Genomic DNA, 23,809 nt, shown 5'->3' on the forward strand with positions numbered 1-23,809 from the left:
TTTAGAGGTTGCAGCCAACAAATTCAAATCGAGGCCCACGGGATGAAACTCCTCGAGTATAACCTAAATTTTTCCCTTGGGAGTAGTAATACTTCCATGACAAACTTTTGAGCCACAAACTCAAATATATGGTAGCATCCAACCGTTTCCTCACCATAGGGAAGAAGAAGAAACCATGCAATCATCAAGATTTCGCAAAATTATGAAACTGAGAGTTTTCTCTTTATATCATAACATGTATGCATGAGTCATGACACCTAAAGCAGCAAGCGGTTGAATATAGATTGATTTTGCCTAGAATAAAAAAAGAGAGTATATGCTGATTTTTTTTTAAAAAAGTATTAGTTGAACTGCTCCAAATATACTTTCAACGAAAGTGGGCTGCATTAAAGCGTGCTTTCACAAGATGCCAGCCGGTTTTGTTGAAATTCCATTGGAGGTTGTGGTTTCACCTACTTCACCTCACTTTCCCGTTCTCCATTGACAACTCGTCATTTCCAACAAACTTGAACAATTCCACTCACGAAAATAGTACATCAATAAGTAAATCATTGTCATTTGGTATCTTTATTTCCCTCATTTGCCGAAAAGTATTCCTCTTTAAGGAACAAAGAGCGAGGACAATATGAAAAAAACAAACATATGCTGAAGAAAACAAAGAAATACAAAGAATTACATCTTTTAGAACACAAGGATACAACAGATCGATGGCATGACTTGAGAAAAACTAGCAATAAACATCGGCCGAAGAAGGTCCAGACAGCTCAAGCGGATCCCACTTCACAATATCACCACAACGTCCGCCATTTTGTTTGATCACATGTAGCTGATTCGACCCACCAACAGGTGTTCCTGCAATGGCCAATTTATTTGCAGCTGCTGCCTCCATTCGGTAGCGCTCTGCTCTGGAGCCAATGACCTGTCCTAACACTGATGCTGCAATCGTAAAAGCCATAGCTGACTTGGGCATCAGCACAGACTTCCTAAGAACGGCTATGAATGGAACAGCAGCATGAACTGCAGCAAACCAGGCTGGTGAGAATTTCTTAGTGTGTTCTCTCCATATCCCTAAAGGAACATTTGCTGCCATACCCAGTAACCCAATCACAAGTACTTTTGAAGGCAGTGGTTGCGGGCGGAGGTTCTTAGCAAATGCAGTCCGTGCTAGAGCTGCTCGGGCTGCAACTATTGCAGGTGGGCACTTGATTTTCATGCCTGGAGGGGGCTGAAATGCCTTGGCAACTAGTGGAAGAACCTTGCTAACTGCTTGGTATGACTTTGCAATGGGACAGTTTCCAGTTTGCAGCCACTCATTGCCCAAGGCCTCGTGCTTTGAACTTCCTCCCTGAAAAATCAATGTACAACTCATTAAGGGACAAGTAAATGAGAAGCATGAATAATGAGAAGATGTACAATCAAAAGAAATTTCAAGACAAATGAGATCCAGTCAGTTGACCAGTTTCAATGATCCAATCCGCAATATTCATTACTACTGATGATACTCTGAGAAGTTCAGAGAACTGAAATTACACTTTCCTTTAGACCATGCATAAAATTGTTCCCAAGTAAGAATTTAGACTGTGCCTTGAATTTATATAACAAAATCAAATGTGAAAATCATAGTTTGAACAATTGACGATAATTTACCTTAGAAGAAGAATCTTTCTTGGATGATTGGGATTTTCTTTGCTGATTCTTCCACTTCTCAGAAAATGAATCAAAACTGAAGGGCCCTCCAAAGGATGACAGGCTGATAGTGGCTGCCTTAGCTGCTAAAGGATTAAACTGGGATGGGGCTGACTCAGACTCTACTTTCTCAGAACGCACGAATGATCTCCCAGAGAGGGGGACTACTCCATCGCGCCCATGGAAAAGCCTAAATGCCGTATCAAAATTGGGACCATCCTCAAAAATGGGACCTTTGGCTCCACGTACCTGAGCAGGAAAAGTAAAAACATATAAGAAATGTTTAAATTGAACAACAGGTGAAATGGCAGGCTGACTGCAGCCACAGAAGCATAATGCTAGCCTGAGACATACTTGACAAGGGTTTGAAGTTATAAGAGAGAGGAAAGGTTGCAGCTTTAAATAATAGCTGGGCTTGCATCATGACGAGGCAGCTCAAGAATACATTAATTTTGGGCCTAAATATTTGTTCAGCAAATAAAATCCCATGCAGAAACATCATATACTAAGATGGGAATTCCTTCCAATCTAATGCACCAAGTGATACCTATATAAGATGGGTATATAGCAACATAGAAAATATTCTTAAACAGAGTCATCGAAAATAGGCAACTTACAGGCATTGGGAAAGCCATGGATGATGAGAAGGAGAAATTAGTGGGCTCGTTAATGTTCCTTAAGAACGGACATCTAACCATGTCAAGCGGAGAAGGCGTAGACTCTTCATTTTGGTCTCTGAAGAAAAGCTCCATTTCTATTAAAAAGCAAGGTTCCCTGCACATAGGGGAAGTGCATAAACAAGGTCATAATCACATTCCTAGAGTAAGAAATCGCAAATTCCAAACCAAGATCAATCCATATAATGAGTTTATAAAAGAAAGCTAAACAATGAAGCCTATATAATCCTGAAAATTCAAATTTTGACAGCGTGTGTAACATTAACTAAAGAAACTAATGTCTATTGTGACTGTCCCCCCTATAAGATTTTTACCTTTTTACAAGAAAACAAATTACAAAACAGAGAAGAAGAACGAGCTAATTGCAGTGAATTCTCACAGTTGACTAATCCAACCCCAAGGAAATCCCAAACCACGAGCTGCAAAAGCTAAAACTCAACAAAGATGCCCAAATCCCGTTGAAGCCACAAGAAATCAGGCATATGACGCAGCTTTTGAAAACCCATCAAGCATTTATAACACCCCCCAAAAAAATTGAAGCTTTATGACTTCCTAAAACCATTGACCCACATATCATACCTAAATCTCCTAATTATCAAACTCTTGCTCCAATCCTCTAATTGAGATCAGAGCAAATTCCAAGCCCAGTCAAAGCCACAGCGAAAAAACCTTGTAATAATCAAAAGTCCAACATCACATTTCTCAGCAGCACGGTCAACTGGGACAATTACAATCGAGGGCGTGTAATACGAGAAACTCAATTTTGAAACCCAATTCAGCAACGATATTACATAGATCATGCAAACTAAAATTACAACAAAATTCAGAAGCTAAAAATACTTGTATAAAACCAAACAAAATAGAACAAATTGAGCGTTAAAATAGAAAACGATCTGCAATATAATGAACCCAGAAAGATGCATTACCTTTGAGAGAGGCTTAGAGAGAAAGCACGAGAAGCGAGAGAGGAGGAATACAAAGAAAGGAATCGGAGAGAGGTAGTAGGTGTATGAAGATGTTGAAGAGGATGCCTTTCTTTTGTGGGAGCACAATGGCGTTGTGGAATGCACACGCCCTTTTGTGGGCTGTGGAATGCACACGCCTTTGATCGAGATAGAAAAAGTAGAGCTCGCCAAGTTGGAAACTAGTTTTAATGGTGGATTGGGTCAGCGCTTACTCTGGCTTCTGCAGCCGGTGAGCTGAAACGCGTGTCGAAATTGTTTGTTTGTTTGTTTTTTTTTTATTAATTTATTTGGGAGACAAATGGGGCTCTGACACGTGATACGGGACGATTATTGCAATAAAATATTGAAATTAGTTAGGTGATGGGTTGGCCGTGTCCGAAATTAGTTTACTCGAATTTCTAATTAATGACTTTATTTTTTTTAGTTAATTGCTCTTAATGTACCATTTAAATAATTTTTTTATTCGTATTTTTATTTTTATGGATTGTATTTTTTTTTCGAGGTTGTTTTTTTTAAACAGTCATTTTGGTAACGGTCATATTTTTCAACGATCTTTTTTTAGCAGGTGAAAAGAGAGAAATATGTGTTATTTGTCGGGGAGAGAAATAAGAAGAGGAAGGAGAAAAATCTTAAAGAGAGAGAGAGTAATAAAAAATGCATGTATCGGTGCACAATGTCAACCCACATTTCACCAATGCATGAAAAATGCATTTTACCTTTTTTTTTTTGTGCGCATAATATGATGGAGAGGGTTTTCGGAGAAATTATTAGCTATTTTAGACAAAACGGCGAAATGGCATGAGTATAACCAATTTTTTTTTCTTTTAAAAAGAAGATATTATTTGAAGGATAAAGTTTTTCTCAAAATTTAGTAAAATACATGTGATTTTCAATGCATGAAAAATGCATTTTACCTTTTTTTTTTTTGTGTGCGCTTATATGGTGGAGAGGGTTTTTGGAGAAATTATTAGTTATTTTAGACAAAACGGGAAAATGGCATGAGTATTATAACCATTTTTTTTTCTTTTAAAAAAAAAAAAAGATATTATTTGAAGGATAAAGTTTTTCTTCAAATTTAGTAAAATACATGTGATTTTCAAGAGTATAGAATATATATTAATATCAATTTAATATTTTGGATTAGATTAAGAAGAGGAAATTCATCTTACCCAACCTGAAAGAAAATTTTATTTCATAAAATGTAATAACTAGTAGAATCTGGGTTGTTTTTGCCAACCTATTGCAAATTGACAATCAAGGTGTCCTTGAATAATAGCTATCTAGCTATTAGTATGTCCCATTGGATAGCTTTTGACAAATGAAATTTATTTAAAGCATGGCCCCCTACTAGTAGTGTAGTCCCCGTTTGAAAATAGAGGTTTGATACAGTAGTTTTGAATAATTGAATGCATGTTTTTTTTTATAAAAAAAATAATAATAAAATAATTGAATGCATGTACTACTCTATGCCATATGAACACATATAGAAAAGCTGGTGGTGAGTTGGTATTTATAACCCATTTATGAGTGAAATTTCTAAAATAATTTCTCGAACCGAATTGAAAGGGAATGATTTAATGGATTCAAATTTTCATCCTTTTATATGATAGAGTCTATATAAAATTTATCTGTTCGAATAAGTTGAATTGTCCAACTTCCTGCTCGAACAATCAATCCTATATAAACAATTTCACAATAAAATTGAACCACCTACATGATTGGAGTCGATCAAACACTTGATTACATATTGGGATATAATAATTATCCATGCTCTAATAGACTAATAGTCCAAGGATGAGGACGAAGGGAGTTGGGCTATTGTGGACCAAACCTACCACCCAAGCGTTAAGTTGACCACAAACCCATTCTTGATTCATTCAGTTCAACGTGTGGCTTTAGAATTGCCTCCAGGAAAGGCACGTGTTTTCTTCTAGATATTTTTTCCGGGCGTATTTTTCTTCTACATAATTAAAATAGCATTTTTTATGCTGTTGAATCGTGATATGCCTGGAACCGGGAGTCAATCCGGGCAGCCAATGAGCGAACATCAACCAATTACAGCAATCCCCATCCGATATGCACGATGTAAAAAGCACTGACAAAATAATTTGTTAGGTAATGCTGGAACTGTCTTTTCGTTTCTCATCCGTTGGATTAAGGCCTGGTCGATGGTAGAGCCCAAAAATGAAAAGAAAGCGTATAACCAAATGGGTAATAAGTACTTACAAAAAAGATAAAAAAAAAAGGGTAATAAGTAAAAAGAGGTTAGATTTTCACTAGCTACACAACCCAGTGAAAGTTGAGTAGCTTAAAATCCTCTAAATTTTCTAAGATAATTCTAAAGTACAACTTTTAAAATCTTCACCATTAATTTGAATAAAAATATTCTGCTTTTGCCATCTCAATATTTAACTTAATAAAAGACAATAAAATTAAAAATTGAGTAAGGCTCATGTCTTGTGTCCTGTGCACAAAGGACGCAAGTTAAAGCTGTCACATAAATAATTGGTAATGCGTGGCACCCCGGCTTGTGGATACCTAGGCACCCAGAGACGAGGAAGGGCAAGGACAAATTCCCACATTTAAATTATGTTTCCTATGTACACAGGACACAAACCAAAAGCCTAAAAAATTGAGGATCTTCTATACGTAGTAAATGTTAAGGAAGCAAAATCTAAACCATTTAACTACAAATAATGATTAAAATTTTAAGAACTCCTCTGTAAACTTATCCTAAAAAACCTATTACATGTTGAAAAGACAAGATAAATAAAAAAAGAACAAGGGATAAAAACAGCAAATTCTACACAAAATTAAGTGTTCTAAATCTACATATTACACTTAAGAAAGTGGAGTAGCCCATCATGGCATCATCTATTCTTGCTTGCTTGACGAAAACGTTTTAATTCTGTATATAAAGAGGGCATTGAAGTCTGAAAGGGGAAAAAAGAAGAAGCAGGATTGGTTATAACCTTGTGATCAAATACCAAAAGTCTCCGTGTAGAGTAAATATATACCCCTTAGACCAATTTGGGAGTTGATTCCTCATTTGTTCTCCTGTATTCTGGCTTCAGCTCATAAGATCCTTGATTAGCTCCCTTGTTATTGTAGACACAGAGGTCTTTCAGTATGTCTTTCATAAATTGCTGCAGAAAGACAACATCCGTAATGAATCACAATGAGAAGTTAATTTAACATAGATAAGAGCACTACAAGGAACAAAACCAAAAGGTAGTTTTCGTCATTTGGCCTGTAAAAGTCCATTTGGTTGGCTATTCAGCCAATGGATTTGCTAAACAAATCATTCTGAAAACCAGATCTCTGGTTGTAGAGTACAGTAAATATTTTTGCTGGTTAGAGATTGGGATGAATTATTACGAACACTAACTTTTGATCCTTATATCAGTCAGCACAAGAGGGCACAATGCAAGAGTAAATTTAGTTAGTTTATCTATCAAACCAGTTTTATGGCATGTTCCATGTAGAATTGGTCCACCTAATTTTATTTAGGCCATATTAATTAATGGGGTTATTAGTATTTAATTTTCAAGCATCAAGTTTTGGTAATTCAATAAATGGGTGTTGCCTTAGACTATGTTAGGCAAGTCAATAAATGGATGTTGCCTTAAAATGAGCATTGCCCTAGGTTATGTTAGGGTTTAGTAGAGAGTATTTAAGTTTGATTTATATTGCAATGTAGTAGACTTTGATTGAATAAAGTTATGACAAATTGATTCTCTCTCTTTCCTTCTTCTCTCTTTCTCTTCTTCTAGCTTCTCCTCTCTTTCTCTCTTTTTCCCCTCCTTTCTAGCATTTTTTTCTATCTCCTCTTTTAGCTTCTTTCTCCTCGCTTTTGCCTACTTTTACTGTGTGACTTTGGTGTTTATTGTTTGTCCTACATCAAATATCAGAGTGTTTGCAATTGTTTTCCATTAACAGTCACATGATCCTGTACACAGTGCACAAATCCCTCAGAGTCACACCACTGAAACCCCTTATCCCCATCTATTGTTTCAGTATCAGACCATAATTTGCTTGTTTCCAACCCAGAGTATCCATCAGTCCCAAACAATGTTTATTGTTTGTCCTACATCAAATATCAGTGTTTGCAATTGTTTTCCATTAACAGTCGCATGATCCTGTACACCGTGGACAAATCCCTCAGAGTCACACCACTGAAACCCCTTATCCCCATCTATTGTTTCAGTATCAAACCATCATTTGCTCGTTTCCAACCCAGAGTATCCATCAGTCCCAAACAACCATATCAATATTCTATTCTTCCCCCTAGCTGCTTCTCTCTTTCCTCGTCTCTTCCCCTCACTTCTTTCTTTTTAGCTTCTTTCTCCTCTCTTTTCCCTACTTTTACCATGTGAGTTTTGTTTTATTGTTTGTCCTACGTCACAAATTTACAGAGCTTACATCCCTCAGATACCAAGCTAGAGTATACACAAATAGGAATATAAAGTATCAAAAGGAGAGCAATCAAAGTTATGTAGTAATTAAGTGAAAAAAAAAAAAACCCTACTTCAGGTTGGTCTGTCTCCTGGATAAGTTGTCTTAAAGTCCAATTTGGTTGCCTTTCGAAAAGCTTAAACATAATTTCTTCCATTTCACCACGATCCCTTCTTGTTCTTTTCATGTCTGATCCCTTAGCTGGCATTTTCTTCTTATCCTATTCCAAAAAAAGCAGCTCTCCTTATACGTCAGGGTGGAAAATCAATAAAAGAAAAATATTCTGACTTGCATATAGTGCCAGAATAAAGTAAGTGTCCCCTGAAATATCAAGCAGTGAAATACACAAGTTTAGATACGAATATTATACACAAAAAGAAGGCAGCAACACGTACACTAGGTCCAGAAGTCACAAAACTAAAAATCCCTGGCAGAGGCCTCATATGGGCTCCATTGTCATTGTCGATCACCTGAAAAGAAAGTTTGGAAGAAGTTAAAGGAAATATTTTATCGATTGTCTAAGTCAAGTAGCACATAAATATGAAAGTAATAAGGAAAACCTGTATCTGTCTTGTCTTAGTCATATATTTATTTGTCCTTTCACGGCAGAGTTTCCCATAGTTCTCAATATCCTGGTTATGAGGCTTCATGTCAAATTTGTTCAGTATTTTTCCCTCCACAGAAAACTTCCCTGCAATATGAAAGGAATTTCCTCAGTTTAATCAGGTCTGCCAAACTGCCAGTCCTAAAAGAAGAAATATATATGTTAAAGAACAATCCAAAGTACACCTATAACTAATCACGTCAGGGAAATAAGTGGTCTATGGCTCTCTCGACAGTATGTTTATCTACTCAATTAATCCTAAGGATTCACTCTCTAAGAACTCAATCCTCATAGGTATACAATAAAAATAAAATCAGCTTATATAAAAAGAACTAAAAGAAAATTACTTGCATAAACATGTGCGGTTGAATTTTTACCTGGGGCAGAGTGAATTCCGATCTAGACACATATCATATCAAGAAGCCTAACCCAGGGACTTCCATGAATTATATTCACTTCCTCTGAATGTTTAACCCGGTTTCCACATTCAACTTTGCAGGCCAGCAATATAGTTCTTCTAACTTTTTCTGCAACTATATGTTGGTAGTAAAATTACCTATCAAATAAAACCGGAAACCATCTGTTTTTGTCACATATGGAGGCACAAAATTTAAATCTTTATAGCAACGATATTCTTCTTTTGTTTGAATTGTTTCTCTATTCACAATGGTTGGTTGATGGATTAGTGCATTCTAAACTCCTATTGCTTGTTGTACTATACCATTGTTGAACTATGGTTTCTAGATCAAAGCCTGGATGATCAAATCACATCTGTCGCTAAATCATCAGAAGGGATCAGCTTAATCTGAAGTTATATCTCCCTAATATTTAAAAGTCAGACTCATATCTTCTGATTATCAAAAATCTTCAAATATCAAAAAGTCAAAGTCATCATTCATACAAAAAGTTTAAATCATCATGAGCTATTGGACTTTGACATTGACTTGTGTGTTTCAAACCTGTTCTGGTATTAGCAAAGATGTGGCATGTTGTATGCAGTTGCGAGTTCATGAGACAATTGCTTCAACTAAGCACATAAAAATGTCTGTCTAATGTAGCAACATGCATTCTCTCTTTAGAAATGACTGATAAAATGAATTTCTATTTCATAAAATCAATAGCTTCATATGAGTTTGATCAATAATCAATTATTGAGCTTATACTTTGATTAGCGCAACAACAGTACCAAAACAATCTCAAGTCCCATATAAATAAAAGGGGCAAAAAACTAGAGCAGAAATTCTGGAAATAGATCTTGGTAACATTATGTTAAAGCAAATTGAATAATTTACCTTGTGATGACTCAGAAAACACAGACATTGGGATGAAGTCTTTAGACATATCCATAGAGTAACACTTGGGTATATGTCCAGATTCAGTGGCAGCCAATTCCATGGTGAACTGAACATCATTTAAGCAAATGCATGTAAAGCGAAGGGAACAAGTGGATGCATATACATAGAACAGAATCCGACGCTTCTCCTTGAACTTAAATAACAAATATTAAATTGTGAAAAATAAAAAAAATAAAATTTTTTCCTCAAAAGAAATTTAGACATACTCAAAGAGAAACAAGGATTTCTATTTACTTTTTTTAAAATATATATATTTTCTAATAAGTTAAAGAAAATAATGTGAAAAAATTATATTTTCTAATAAGTTAAAGAAAATAATCACATTAAGACACTAGGAAAGGAAAGCATACCCAAAGGACTCAAAAGGAATCAAGGGCAACCAGAAACTTAAAAAAAATAAAAGATAGGATTGTAAGGGCGGGCCAGTAAAAACCGGCCCACTCCACCTGTGTTACGAGCGGATGGCCCAGTCCGTAACACGGGCAGGCAGATAGTTGAAAAATGATGTACTTATCTTGGGGCATGACTACCCTTATCAAGAGCACTGTTTCCAATTTGCCTTCGTATTTCATGTCCCTTTTCCATCTCCCTGTGGGTGTTGCAAACTATATAGAGAAGCTTCAATGAGATTTCTTATTTTTTGGGGGTGGGGGGCTCGGCGAAAATTTCAAATTTCACTTGCTAAGTTGGTCCAAAGTTTGTTCTCCAATCTTTGAGGGAGGATTGCGAATTCGAAACCTACAGATGTTCAATCGTGCTTTCCTAGAAAAATGGTTATGGCGATGCGCATGAGAGAAAGCCTTGGTGGAAAGTTGTGGTGGATGCTAAACTTGGCATGTGGGGGGGGGGGGGGACTCAAAAATTTCAAATTTCACTTGCTAAGTTGGACCAAGGTTTGTTTTCCAATCTTTGAGGGAGGATTGCGGATTCGAAACCTACAGATGTTCAATCATGCTTTCCTAGAAAAATGGTTATGGCGATGCGCATGAGAGAGAGCCTTGGTGGAAAGTTGTGGTGGATGCTAAACTTGGCATGGGTGGTGTTCTAATGAGCCTGTTGGGGCGTATGGGGTGAGATTATGAATGAATATTAGGAGAAGTTGGCGAGAGTTTTTCTAGTCATTCAAGATTTGAGGTGGGAGTTGGGTCCAATGTTAGATTCTGGCACGACCTATGGTGTGGGAATAAGGCCTAAAAGAAGCCTTTCCAAATCTATATGATATTACTTGTGCGAAGGATGCCTCTGTAGTGACCTACCTGGAGCTTTTTGGTGGCTCCAATCAATGGAACGTTAGTTTTGCTAGAGAGGCTCATGACTAAGAGGTGGATACCTTTGCCTCGTTCTTTAGCATGTTGTTTAGGGGTGGTTAATACATAATGGTCATGGTCATGGTCTAGAAGTAGACCCTTATTGTGGATAAGTGTCCTGTTTATACTTACCAAGATAATATGTACTAAGTTTTGCTCAACTCAAGAAGTACTTTGATCAATGATTTGAAACCTCTTCTTGTCATTCTCAAAGTTTATAAATTTTTTTTATCTATAGAATTTTTTGCTAATACATACTTCTTTCTTTTTTTCCTATGCCATAAGGGAAAAGGAACAAGACTACAAGCAAGCGTTCAACATAGAATACAACACAGAAGACAAAGGAATAAAAACCAAAACATTTGTGTGATGCAGCTTATTTAGCTGCAAGATGGCGTCTTTTGTTAGCCTTCCAGTTCATACTTCATAAGTGAGTCCGTGATGTTGCAATTGAGTAAAACACTTGAGAGAGTATGGAGCCAAAAGTTCAAACTAAAACATGTGGAAAAATCAAATCCAAACAAATGGAAAGTTGCAAATAAAGAGAGTGCTCATAAAATATATAAAAATGAAAGGAAAAAAAATCATAACAGTCAAAGCAATAAAATCCGAACAGAGCATAAACTGTTGAGAAATTCCACAGAGTCTGAACTAAATAACCCAAAATTCTGTTTCAGAAACAGAGGCATACAAACAAATAGTGAGAAAACTCAATAAGAATTGGATGCTGGAAGAAAGAGACTACAAATAATCACTGTTGGAATAGTTTATATTTTCTAAATTAGGTTTATTAATATTTTCCTTAACAAGTTATTTCTCTTTATGTTAGAATATTTTTATTCTCGGTTATTATATTTCCTTGTAAGGTTTATTCTCTTCCTTAATTAGTTTAGGTCTATTTTAAGGTTTTTTTGGTCACTACTCATTGTCTCTCTATAAATAGAGAGTTATGTAATATTGTTTTATATAGTGAATATACAAGATGTAGCTTATACGTCTCTCTCCGCTTCTGCTCTCTCTTTTCTTTTTCTTTCATATTTTAGTATTATATATATATACTTATCAAAAAAATATATATATTTCAACATAGTATCAAAGCCATAAGACGCTTCTATGGTGTTTTCTAGCATTCTCTTATGACGATCTCTCAAATTTGTTGTGATCCACAGCTTTATTCATTGGTGAATCTTGGCACAATGTGGTTTGGCCCTTCACAGGATTTTTAACGGCTAGTTTCCGTTCTCCGGCCTCATTGTAAGTTACGGCTTGGCCATTCACCAGATTCTTTTAGCGGCTTGTCTCCGTTCTCTGGTATTTCTCCAGCCGTCACTTTCAGCCTTTCTCGTCTTTCTTGTCGGCGAATCTTGGCATAATGCGGTTTGGCCCTTCACAGGATTTTTAACGGCTAGTTTCCGTTCTCCGGCCTCATTGTCAGTTGCTGCTTGGCTTTTCACCAGATTCTTTTAGCGGCTCGTCTCCGTTCTCTAATATTTCTCCGGCCGTCACTTTCAACCTTTCTCGCCAGCATTGCCTTGATCCAACCATCGGCTTTGGATACCTTTAATTTCTTCTATTTTCCAAACTCAAGCTTACACCTCTTGAGTTTGAGGGGATGTTAGAATATTTTATATTTTCTAAATTAGGTTTATTAATATTTTCCTTAACAAGTTATTTCTCTTTATGTTAGAATATTTTTATTCTCGGTTATTATATTTCCTTGTAAAGTTTATTCTCTCCCTTAATTAGTTTATGTCTATTTTAGGGTATTTTGGTCGCTACTCATTATCTCTTTATAAATAGAGAGTTATGTAATATTGTTTTATATAGTGAACATACAAGATGAAACCCATACATCTCTCCCCGCTTCCCCTCTCTCTTTTCTTTTTCTTTCATATTTTAGTATTTTATATATTTTATCTATATTTCAACATCACAACTCCTGAGCACCAGTGAAAATTCATCCAAACAAAGGGAAACAAGAAGGGCGAAATCCAAAAACCAAACTACGATGAATGTTAAGAAACTGAAATTCATGCCAAAAATAACAAAAGCCAAACAATAAAAGATCCATAAAAAATTTAAAAAAACGGCTTAAACAGATCGCGTACAATGCCAAATGCAAAGAAGAAAAAGGAAAAAGAACAATTTCAACTCAAAAATCAAATGCATGCCCAGCGAGAAAAACACAAAACCCTAGAATCCACGTGCAAGAGAAAAACAACGATTCAAATCCAAAATCGAAATGCATGCACGGAGATAAACCACGGAACCCTAGAAATCCACACAATGCGAAACAGAGACAAGACCTTAAGAATCCCGCGCGCGCGCGCACGCGCATATAACAATGTAACGCATTTTTCCGTGGAGTACCTGAGGAGAGGAGTTGTCGTCGTTGGAGCGGAGGGGGTCGATGGAGAGGACGACCTTGGCAATGGGGCGAGAAGGGTCGGAGGCCTCGGGTGGAGACTGGAGAGAGCGAGCTACGAGAGGAGGGCATTTCATGAGCCACACTGCTCTCTCCGATTTTCCCGCGTCCAAGAACCCACTGCTATCATTGGCGTTGTCCATGGCGTTACACAGAGAGAGAGAGAGAGAGAGAGAGAGAGAGAGATTGGAAATGGTGATGGGAAAAGAAAGAAAGGAGGGCTTTGAAGAGGATCAAATATAAACGGATTTTCAAGATTTTGTTTCTCAGATTCTGTGTCTACTAACAGACCAAACTAAAAAGGCATAGCTTCTATTTATATTATACGGAGGCCTGAGGGGGCCACAAGACTCGTAAGTCTTATCCCACCTGGATTTTCTCTCTCTCTCTCTCTCTCTCTCTCTCTCTCATTTTCATTTTATTAATAAAATTATTACTATAAACTTATGACATTATCCAGCTAGGGTGCTTCTTTTCCTTTAGATTGTCTGAATTTTAATGAAATTCAAGCAATTTAATTTCAGAGCATTTTAGGGGCAGAAACAAAAATTTTAGATGTGGGAAACGAAAGTAAATATTTTTTTTTAATGGGATACAAATTTTATTTTAAACAAATTACAAGAGTATTTTAAAATAAATTTGGAGCTTGAAAGTGTCCCCTCAAGCCTCTTAGTAGTTTCCCCATTTTGCACAACAAATTATGTAAAGTAAGCGATGGTTTATAAAAATTGTTAGTGCAATTATTTGAAAGACTATTATCATTAATTATAATATGTTGCTTTATTAAACACTTTAGCCCCGAGTGCGAGTTGAGCATTATCTGAATTTATAAAGCGTATGATTTTTATGTGCATTTTTATATTATAAATATACATATCAGTATAATAAAGAGGATTGAAAGAAATTTTTTAAAGATCTCCATAATAGAATGCAGGTGATTTGATCACCACATATATAAAGATTCTGAGAACTCTTTAATGGTGGGGCACATGAATACTCTTGTCATTTTTATTAGGAAGGATGAGACATTAATGTTGTGTACTTAAAGTGTATGTAGCATTTCTTTTCCTTCTTTTTCTTTTTTGAGAAGTTGATTAACTTATAAAAAAAAAAAAAGGACGATCACAAATCGACAAATAGTACTAGGAATTGGTTGGCCATCCATTGAAGTGGCTATGATGGTTTGACCACCCCCAATCACTCACTCAAAAGGTATAATAGTGGTCAATCGCTCCTCGAAGGAGCTGACCACATTAGAGTTAGGGTTAATTGCTTTTAACCCTTCTTAATTATTACTCATTTAGTTATTCACATGTTGTCTCCGTAAACTACCACTTGTTATACTCAATTCCTTTTAACTACCGATCATTGAAAAAAACGTGAAATGACAAAAGTACTACGAGTTTATAAACTAAATTTACTTAAATACCCTTAAAGTTTAAAAGAAAATTTAAAAAACAAAAAGAAAGAAAAAGGCACCCCTAGGTGGTGGCCGATCCACCCCTAGGGGTGGTTTGACAACCGTCCCACTTCTTTGTTTTTGGCTTTGTTTTTTCCCTTCAAGTTTAAATTTTCTTTGGTTGCTATAAATTTTGTAATTTTTTTTTTCTTAACGATATTTCCATCATTTTACGTCTAAAAATGCATTTATTATAAACTTGATTGAGATTACATCTGATTTAACAAGTTAGATTAACAAAAGGAGTTTTTTTTGTTAAAGAAATGGTAGTTTAAGACAGTTGAGTGTGACATGTCATAGTTCGTTAGGGCAACGTGTAAATGAGTGATAATTGAATGAATTAAAGAAATATTAATAACGAAAAATGAAATTCTAACTAAACTTTGAAATTCATATATGAATAAGGAGTAGAAATGAAAGGCAATACAACTAAAAATCTCAAAAGTATAATATTTCATATAATAAAATTCCATACAGTTACACTCGGAAGGAAGAACAAATTATCTTTTTATGCCGTCTTTTGGCAAGAAGCCATAGCTGAAAGAAAATATGACAGTAAAATCCGAAATGATTGTTCCAAAATTCATTTTGAGCTTCTTACTTAGTTCAACCTTTTGGTATACATACTAGAAGAACTCATTCTGAACTTTTGATCTCGATGGAACTCTGTTTCCTTTCTGCCTGAAGCGATCGGCACAACGATTCCAACTTTTCTTTCTGATTCTTTGTTTTCTCCAACTGCTTTTTCAAGCGCTCGCGCTGCTTGCACAAAACATAAATTTTAGTTCTTTGGTTATGATGAGCAAACAATATAATTACTACATGACCAAATTTGTAGAGATATCAAATCTATGAAAAGGTTTCAGGTCACAACTATTCATATGTTCACATTAATCCAAATTGTAGAACAACTCTTATGATTCTGCTACAACAAAATACATTCAGTTTTCAACAATCCATAATGGCATCAACCCAACATGGATTTCCCTCCGACTTAGAATTATGCGCCGAAGATTTGGCAGGGCAGCCAGATACCATCTTTAGGCCAGTTCAAGCATGTGGAAATGAAAGGATAGAATTGAGATGGTGCCAAATGTCAACCTATGATTATGTAACCAATTCCGAGCATTTTGCATATCAGGCTTTCCTGAGTTGTGAATGTGGCCTAAATCTGACAATGACTATGGCAGATGAAAGTATACATCACATTCTCCAACAAAGGACAGTTGACCATTGGACAATATGGAAAAGTGTTTTGAGGAATAGTGTACTTGAAAAGCTAATATGGCTAAAAAAGATCATGTACAGGGAATAAGAATGTTTTGATTCAAGCCAAAGCCACCCTAGTGGGGTGGAGAAGGCATTGGCGATTGATGTACAATTAAAAAGAAAAATATCATAGACAAGCAGGAAAACAATACCTCATCAACAAGTTCTATAAGAGTAACGTCAGATTTCTCGCTTTTGCTCTTCAAGAATGAATTTTCCTTCTTGAGTTCCTTGATTGATTTTGCCATCTAGTTTTTTGCATACATAACAAGTAGAAAGGTGGATTAATAGAACACATCATGCAAGTTGCATTGCAACATAAAGCAACAAGGAAAGATTCATCTTAATGAAATGTAATTTGGAAGAAAACTGTAATTGTTACCTTCTCAATCTCCTGTTTAAACGTTTCAAAAACCTCATTGCTCTTTAACAAAGCATCCTGCCAAATCAAATTAGCAGTTTAGATCTGGAAAAGTTGACAAGATAGATTCATACATAGATGACAAACAAACTTTTAGAAGGAACTATGAATGTGATGATCTTCCATGTATCTTAGAGGTCTAAATGAGAAGGGAATGTTTAGCAAGGGACAAATAATGGTGAGAAAGGTCTGTACATATAAAAGAAGGTATCAAAGCAAAGACCAATAATTTATGTTGCCCTGAAGAAACTCTAGTTATGCATTAATCATTAGATTGTGATGATATAGTTTTGAAATGATGTTGCAACACAATATATGACATGGAATGAAGAAGACCTGGAATTGTTGGAACTTTTCTCCATCAGCTGTCAACTGCAAGCGCAAATTCTTTTCTGTTGACAATAATTGTGAGACCTGTTCTGCATATAATTTCATCTGGGACTGTTCCTGGACCAATTTCTCCTCATGTTGCTTAATTTTTAGATCGGCAAGCTGAAGTTCCAGCGACTTCTGCTTTAACTGTGGATTCAAATTCCAAACAAGTATATCAAATTCAAGCCCTTTAAGATTAAAATTAATAACTGTCCTAAGTAAAACTAACCCAGCTTTACTAGAAAAGTGTACACTTTTACCTTCTGTGCAAAATGCTGTTCAGAAAGAGTATACTGATCGGCGAGCTGCTTTAGCTTATTTCTTAACCTGAATATGAAGAATTTGTAAACAATTTTGAATACTATGAAAGAAACCATTATAATGACCCATTGAATATAGAATGCCATATTCCTTTTGTTAATAGGAAATTAAGTAGTACCATATCAGGGTAGTAGACTTTTATATAAAAAGGTCAAAGGGCAAACGGAATGTTTCAAGAGATATACAGGAGATTAAATATGGAAAAGCAAAAAGGAACCAGAAAGTGTGATCTTATAGTTATGCAGAAGTAACCCCTGGGTGACATTTAACTTAGGCTCTTCATCCTTTTCCACATAAAAGATGCATAAAATATTTCCACAATGTACAATATTTGATATTACGATGTCTAAAACAAATTGAGAAACGTCCCAAAATAAATTTGGAGAAAAAAAATATTGTATTAGTCTGGGCTTTAGAAATAAGCATAATTAAATTTATTAAGATAAACTTTAAAAATTTATTTCTATGATTGATAATCTTAAGGAGGATTTTTGAAACACTATCTATTTGTAGTATAAACTGTATGATGTGAAATGAAGTTGGTTCCTTAAAAAATTATTAATAATAAAAAATATTTAATAACAAGTTATTAATTATTAGAGTCAACTGTCTATACCACCAGTTCATCTAATCAAAGGTAATATCCACAAACAATCCCAAGGGCTTGTCAAGGTATATTAAATTCCATTATCTTCAGTTCCCATGCATCTAATGTGGCAAATGGCAATAGCTTTATCATCACAAGTTGATGGCATAATGTTTTTTTTTTTTTTCCTTTATGAAAAATATATAATATTGACATAGTTTCTCATAAATTTGCTTTATCTTAAGTTCATCTAATCCAAGGTAATATCCACAAACAATCCCAAGGGCTTGTCAAGGTATATTAAATTCCATTATCTTCAATTCCCATGCATCTAATGTGGTAAATGGCAATAAATCATCACAAGTTGATGGCATCACGTTTTTTTTTTTTCTTTTTCTTCCCTTTATGAAAAATATATAATATTGACATAGTTTCTCATAAATTTGCTTTATCTTACATCTCATTCTCCCTTAGCTGAGAAAGACACTCCTCCTTTTGCTCGTCTAGCTTATTGCTCACATCCTACAACCACAATAAATAAATAAAAATACAAATGTAATATCAAAGCCCAAAAAATTGGAACGAAACCTTCAGGAAAAAAAAAAAAAAAAAACTCTTATCATATCACAGGAAAAGAAATTGACTTTTAAATTGAGAAAGAAAGATTCTTTGCAAAGAGGATTCTCCGATTCGAGTTGTCACTGTGATGTCAAACACACAGTTACCTCAACTACATCTTATGATTGTTCTCATAGGAATTAGAGAAAAACAAGCATATCAAACATAAACTATTGACCTAATTTTATGTCAAGATAGTCAGAGATTCTCAATCGAATAGGAAAAATCAATTTAACCTTGATCGCATCTTGGAACTTGGCTGATAAATCTAATCTCAGGCCTTGCCCCTCCATGGATGCCCGTTTGCATTCATCCTGTAATATAATTAGGAATCCGTCAGTCTTTCCAGTTTCCAAGAAGATAAATGCTATTTATAGCTTGAACTAGAAAAAGGATCAATAAGAGTAAAGAATTAAACATCAGCAGCTATGAACATCTTTTGCAAATCAAAACATTGAAGAGGGCATAATAAATAGTAGAGATAGCAATATGGATCAACATGGCAAACCTGCATCTGGAAAAACAATAAACTTATACAGTACAATCAGTTAAAGCAGATACAGTGCATGAAAGAAAGTATACCATTAGCATTTTGTTCTGACGTTGTAACTCCCTACACAGTGACTCAAGCTTATCTCGAACAGAAATGGCTACACATGCAAGGGGAAGTAAATGGAAGAAATATCAGAATAAATTGAACGTTGTTAGAAGACATGTACAGACTAATGATGTCACCATATTATATATGCCACTAAAATTCCTCAAAAATATTATTCCAACTTTTGATTATCTCCACCTAAAATTACAAATACTTGTCTGTTAACACTCCAGAAAGGAGAGACCTTGGCAACTTTTCCCAAATGATAGATGTCATGTTTGCAGGGGTCACATTGCATAGGAAATGCAAATGACCAAAAGAAGCAATTTTTACATAAACTAATTTCTATCAGAAGTACAGATTTATAATTCTTGTATACCATCCTTATATACCAATTGAGTGCAACGTAACTATACCACCACATAGATGGTAGACTCTTAAAATCATTCAAACACTTTTATAAGCAGGTGTAAACACTGTTGGGATCAATTTAATTTACCTGCATCCCTTTCTGCAATAACTTGTTGATACTTTAAGGTGAACTCCAAAAACTCCTTTTCTGATTTGAAGGATCGCTTCACATTCTTACGTTTGGCTTCAGTGATTTCCTGAGGAAAAAAGAGTCAAGCTTACACTTTATTGAACTAAATTCTAACATTTTGCATAAAATCCACAAACAAAGCTTATGAAAGATACAAAAAATCAAATTAAACTTAAGACATTCAAAAAATTCTCTGGCATGTTCTATGAATGCTAAACAAGGACAGACCTCAAAAAAGAACAGAACAAACAAGTAGGAAACTTGAATAAACTACCAAATAGCAAAATAAGGATATTTAGACGTGTAGCAGGCATAAATAATTGACTACTTCCTTTCTGATAAATAGTGGAAAGAACAAACAAGCTTTAATTATTCTAAAACATTAGCTGAAACAGGTTATAGAGATATGATTTAAATAAGCAAGTTGAACCTACCTTTCCAAAAAACCTACATAATCCACCCAATGACAGTATTCGCGCATCCTGGGGATCTAATTGTCATCCTAAACAAAAAGGTAATATAATCACATCTCACTGGTTTTAGCTAGATACTACATAGTCACAACCAAAAGACTTTTTAAACAGACAGTTTAAACTATTAAAAAACTAAAAATCTTTTGACGATGAAATGTACAGCAATAAATGCAAATATAAACAATTAAAGTAACAACTAATTTACAACCTTCAATCTATATGTTAACTATTCAAAAGATGATTCAGATGCGTTAACTGTTATGACAATATAATTCAGAATGTTCAGATAATAATGATGGATTCTAAATGCAGCACATAATGTGTGGCCAAAACAGTTGCTTTATTAACAAGTGTCTGAATTTATTCTTCCTCAGTTGACTTTAAGAGAATTCATCATGGACATTGTCATCCAAACTAAAAATTGGGCAAATTACAAGATTATACTGCATAAAATAAAATAAATAAAAGACATAATTTTTTTTTTTGACTTGTGTAAATAGCACTAACTAGCAACACCTCAAAACACCTCATATAAAGAATGAAAGCTTATCATTTGAACATAAGTTTAAGAACAAAAGTGGCAAAAGAGTTCTTGTTTACCAGAGGATGAACATGTCACCTACAATTACAGCAAGCTTATCTCCAGCTCAATAGAAGATAAATTTAAATTGCTCCAAACAACAACTCATTGTAATACAAAACAGGAAAATAGTTATGTCCATGCACCCACAACCATCACATTGAGTTGAGTACCCGAGAGCGATAGAGTCAGAGAGACAGAGAGCAGAAAACTAACAAAGGAAAAAACAACCAAAAACTAATTCAATTTACTGCCATATATATTAAACATATTAATAAAGTAAGATGATAATACTAACTAGTTTTCTATTTTTTGATGTATCAACACTCTCGGGTGAAGATATATCCTTCATATGGGTTGCCGATGCTTCTAAGCCTCCTTCAGTGGCTGCAAGAAGGAAAGAGTGATAAGGGCAACAAACTAATATAAAAAAATCAAAGCCAAAAGAATCATCAAATAATTCATAAGACATTTCAACTACAACACCACATACATACACATGCAACTGACTTATTTCCATTATTTTTATTGAAACAACTCATAGAAGATAAAAGTTGAATTGTGATTTTATAGTTCTAGATATGTGGAGGATAACCCTGTTGCGGTTAACGTGGAGCATATGGAAAGAGTGGAACGCACGATGTTTTGAAGATCATGAGAAGACAAAGGAAGAGCTCAAAACTTCCTAGTCAAATCACTTTTTAGTTGGACTGGGGCGTATAATATTTCTCTATTTTCGAACTTTTCTGAATTTGTGAATTTGTATTCTTCTTTTAGCTTGTAAGAGGGGTTCTCTTTGTATACATCTGGTGTACTAGGATCGTGCTCCTCTACGTTTATCAATGGAATGAATTATTTATCAAAAAAAAAATTCAAGATATTTCTTTTGAAATCTGGTTCTTTCAGCAAAGATGTTATTACTATATCCTCATTATGAAGACAAAGTGTTCCTATAGTAGCTTCTATGCAATTTACTACATAAAATATGCAAGCAATTTCTAAGAAGACAAAAAGGAAAATGGCAAGGTAAAGATAATTACATCTCTCTGAACTTTGACAATCTGCTTGAACTTGTTCTTTTACCTTGCAGCTTCCGGATACCCCAGCTGAACCCTTGGAAATGTTAGCTGAGTCTGAAGAGCCCAGTGCTGGCTGCATACAGCCCTTACTGGGCACTTCAACTGAGCCCTCCGAAGCATCAAAACTATCTGTTTCAGATAATGGTACAGGAAAAGTCCTAAGTTTCTGGGTCTTCTCTTCCCTACCCTGGCTTGTTTGAAACTCATTTGCAGCCAACTCATCCGAATGATCAAGTTCAGAGAAACTATCCTCCTTGTAATCACCCAGTGGTTTCTCTTTTTCAACTGTTGGAGTTAGAGGAGCCACTGGTTCCGTGGAGCTCTCAACAAACCCGTCTGGCAACGAGTCCACTTCAGGAAGCTGGTTTGCCTCTGGGTTCTCCATCTTACCTACAATTTCAACATAGATTGCAAAAAATCATCAAAATATATATATATATATATATACAAACCACAACCCTCAATTGGTTACCAGAAAAAAAAAATCGAGGATACAATTAAAGTAAAGAACATGTATGATTCAGGTTCTGAAGTTGGTGTTTCAGTTTGAAATGATTTGGTGATCCCAATTTTCCAACTTTTAAAGTGCAAACAAAAGTGAAGAGAACTAAGAATTCTCAGCATAATGAATTCAGATCTCACTTATTTGACCCTCTTATTCAAACAAAATATAGCAAGAGCTTCAACTATATTGCCTCAAATCAAAACTCAAAAATATGAAGAAAAAAAATCCATGCTACAAATAGCCAAACAAAAGCAGCAATCAATGTATATTTCAACATAAGAAGCCAAAACAAAACTTTTCCTATAAACCATAAACCTTCACTTTTGCCCACGTAAATCGTCCATCCAAAACACTCAAGCAGAGCAGTTTTACCAAGATAACATTCCAACATGAGAACCCAAAAATGCTAGAGACAGAAGAGAGCACAAATTAAAACCCCATTTTGCAGCTGGGTTCTCCATTTCACCAACACTTTCAGTATATGTGTCTACAACGAGAACCAGAAGAATCAAAAGCAATCGTTAAACGATCTGAGTCATGTAAAGATTTACCGAAAAGATGTGACGATGAAATTGTTCGAGAGAATGAGAGATAGATCCTAGTATTGCAATAGTAGTTGCTTTTGTTGTCGTCGTCGTTGTGGTAGTACTTGAAGCGGAGTGAGATATGTCTCTCACACTCTGAGCCTCCTAGTGGGTTCCGCAGATTGTCTCTGCGCTTGGTACTCTGGTCTGCTCGCTTGCTGGTGCTGTATTTTAAAGGTTAAAATAAATTTGCTATTAATTTTAAAACAGCAGAAAAAACAAATTTATGTTGAAAATGCGCGTAAAAATTATATATTTTATTAAAAATATATGTAAAATTATATATATTTTTAATATATGTTGTGTGATACTTAAAAAAAATTAGTCACGCGTTGGACAATAGGAAAATTACGTCTCCAAAAGGTAGTTCAATTGGTTAGAACCACGCCTAATGAAGCGGAGGTCATTAATTCGAATCCTCCTCCCCCTCTTACGCAGAAATGTCAAAAAAAAAAAAAAAAAAAAACTGAATAAAAAAAACTGAATAGGAGAATTACAAACCAGTTTATAGGTGCAAAGTTCTTACTAAGTGAAATAAGCTTTATAAATAATTTTAATTATAATTTGATTAGTCTTTCTAAAGTTATAGCATATATGTGTCAAAAAGTTTTCTTTTAAGTTTATTAGATTAATTTAATTGAAGGAAAAGTTTTTTTTTTTTTTTTATAGATATTTTTAAAAGAAAATAGTTTCTTTTGTCACTCGTGAGGGTGTATATCTACATGATTCGGATTTTTTTTTTTTAATTTTTTTTATAAACACATATTTTGGTTTTTGAAAATCATATTGCATTTTAAGTTGATGCATCATAAAATTCATACTATATTACTATCAAATTCGTAATTATTTTAAAAGTCTAATTAAAACTTTCCAAATAATTGTACTTATATTAATTTTTTCAAATTAGATACCAAATTATCATTACTCTT

General features: G+C 34.8%; 3 protein-coding genes across 3 annotated transcripts; all 3 read right to left on the minus strand.

Annotated features, from left to right (window-relative positions):
• Window positions 1-493: 493 nt before the first annotated feature.
• On the minus strand, window positions 494-3,498 carry LOC132186780 (uncharacterized). The gene is made up of 4 exons (XM_059600842.1): window positions 3,290-3,498; window positions 2,304-2,460; window positions 1,648-1,935; window positions 494-1,345 (listed from the first exon to the last, which is right to left on the minus strand). The coding sequence occupies exons 2-4, from the start codon at window positions 2,436-2,438 to the stop codon at window positions 728-730; spliced, it is 1,041 nt and encodes a 346-aa protein (XP_059456825.1). The 5' UTR covers window positions 2,439-2,460; window positions 3,290-3,498; the 3' UTR covers window positions 494-727.
• A 2,530-nt stretch (window positions 3,499-6,028) lies between these two features.
• Window positions 6,029-13,747, minus strand: LOC132187287 (transcription initiation factor IIF subunit beta). Its single transcript, XM_059601552.1, has 6 exons — window positions 13,420-13,747; window positions 9,680-9,788; window positions 8,344-8,474; window positions 8,179-8,253; window positions 7,857-8,003; window positions 6,029-6,474 (listed from the first exon to the last, which is right to left on the minus strand). Exons 1-6 carry the CDS (start codon window positions 13,615-13,617, stop codon window positions 6,349-6,351), a joined length of 786 nt encoding a protein of 261 aa, XP_059457535.1. The 5' UTR covers window positions 13,618-13,747; the 3' UTR covers window positions 6,029-6,348.
• A 1,616-nt stretch (window positions 13,748-15,363) lies between these two features.
• LOC132188515 (uncharacterized) lies at window positions 15,364-23,047 on the minus strand. The gene is made up of 12 exons (XM_059602996.1): window positions 22,848-23,047; window positions 21,753-22,181; window positions 21,011-21,099; window positions 19,618-19,726; window positions 19,103-19,170; window positions 18,757-18,834; window positions 18,360-18,424; window positions 17,256-17,322; window positions 16,960-17,142; window positions 16,585-16,641; window positions 16,355-16,450; window positions 15,364-15,692 (listed from the first exon to the last, which is right to left on the minus strand). Exons 2-12 carry the CDS (start codon window positions 22,174-22,176, stop codon window positions 15,570-15,572), a joined length of 1,359 nt encoding a protein of 452 aa, XP_059458979.1. The 5' UTR covers window positions 22,177-22,181; window positions 22,848-23,047; the 3' UTR covers window positions 15,364-15,569.
• Between the last annotated feature and the right edge of the window lie 762 nt (window positions 23,048-23,809).

This window comes from Corylus avellana, chromosome ca7 (assembly GCF_901000735.1).
Source record: "Corylus avellana chromosome ca7, CavTom2PMs-1.0".
NCBI classification, from domain to species: domain Eukaryota; kingdom Viridiplantae; phylum Streptophyta; class Magnoliopsida; order Fagales; family Betulaceae; genus Corylus; species Corylus avellana.

Excerpts from the sequence above, each read along its gene's own strand:
- LOC132187287 (XM_059601552.1), bottom strand. The coding sequence starts at position 13,617 with ATGGACAACGCCAATGATAGCAGTGGGTTCTTGGACGCGGGAAAATCG. Across the intron at positions 8,475-9,679 it reads GTTTTCTGAGTCATCACAAG|GGAAGTTTTCTGTGGAGGGA; the intron begins GTAAATTATTCA and ends TTCATATTGCAG. Across the intron at positions 8,004-8,178 it reads TTGTGACTTCTGGACCTAGT|GATAAGAAGAAAATGCCAGC; the intron begins GTACGTGTTGCT and ends TTTTTGGAATAG.
- LOC132188515 (XM_059602996.1), bottom strand. The coding sequence starts at position 22,176 with ATGGAGAACCCAGAGGCAAACCAGCTTCCTGAAGTGGACTCGTTGCCA. Across the intron at positions 21,100-21,752 it reads TTGTCAAAGTTCAGAGAGAT|CCACTGAAGGAGGCTTAGAA; the intron begins GTAATTATCTTT and ends TCCTTCTTGCAG. Across the intron at positions 16,642-16,959 it reads AAAAGTTCCAACAATTCCAG|GATGCTTTGTTAAAGAGCAA; the intron begins GTCTTCTTCATT and ends TTGATTTGGCAG.
- LOC132186780 (XM_059600842.1), bottom strand. The coding sequence starts at position 2,438 with ATGGAGCTTTTCTTCAGAGACCAAAATGAAGAGTCTACGCCTTCTCCG. Across the intron at positions 1,936-2,303 it reads CCATGGCTTTCCCAATGCCT|GTACGTGGAGCCAAAGGTCC; the intron begins GTAAGTTGCCTA and ends TTTCCTGCTCAG. Across the intron at positions 1,346-1,647 it reads AGAAAGATTCTTCTTCTAAG|GGAGGAAGTTCAAAGCACGA; the intron begins GTAAATTATCGT and ends TTGATTTTTCAG.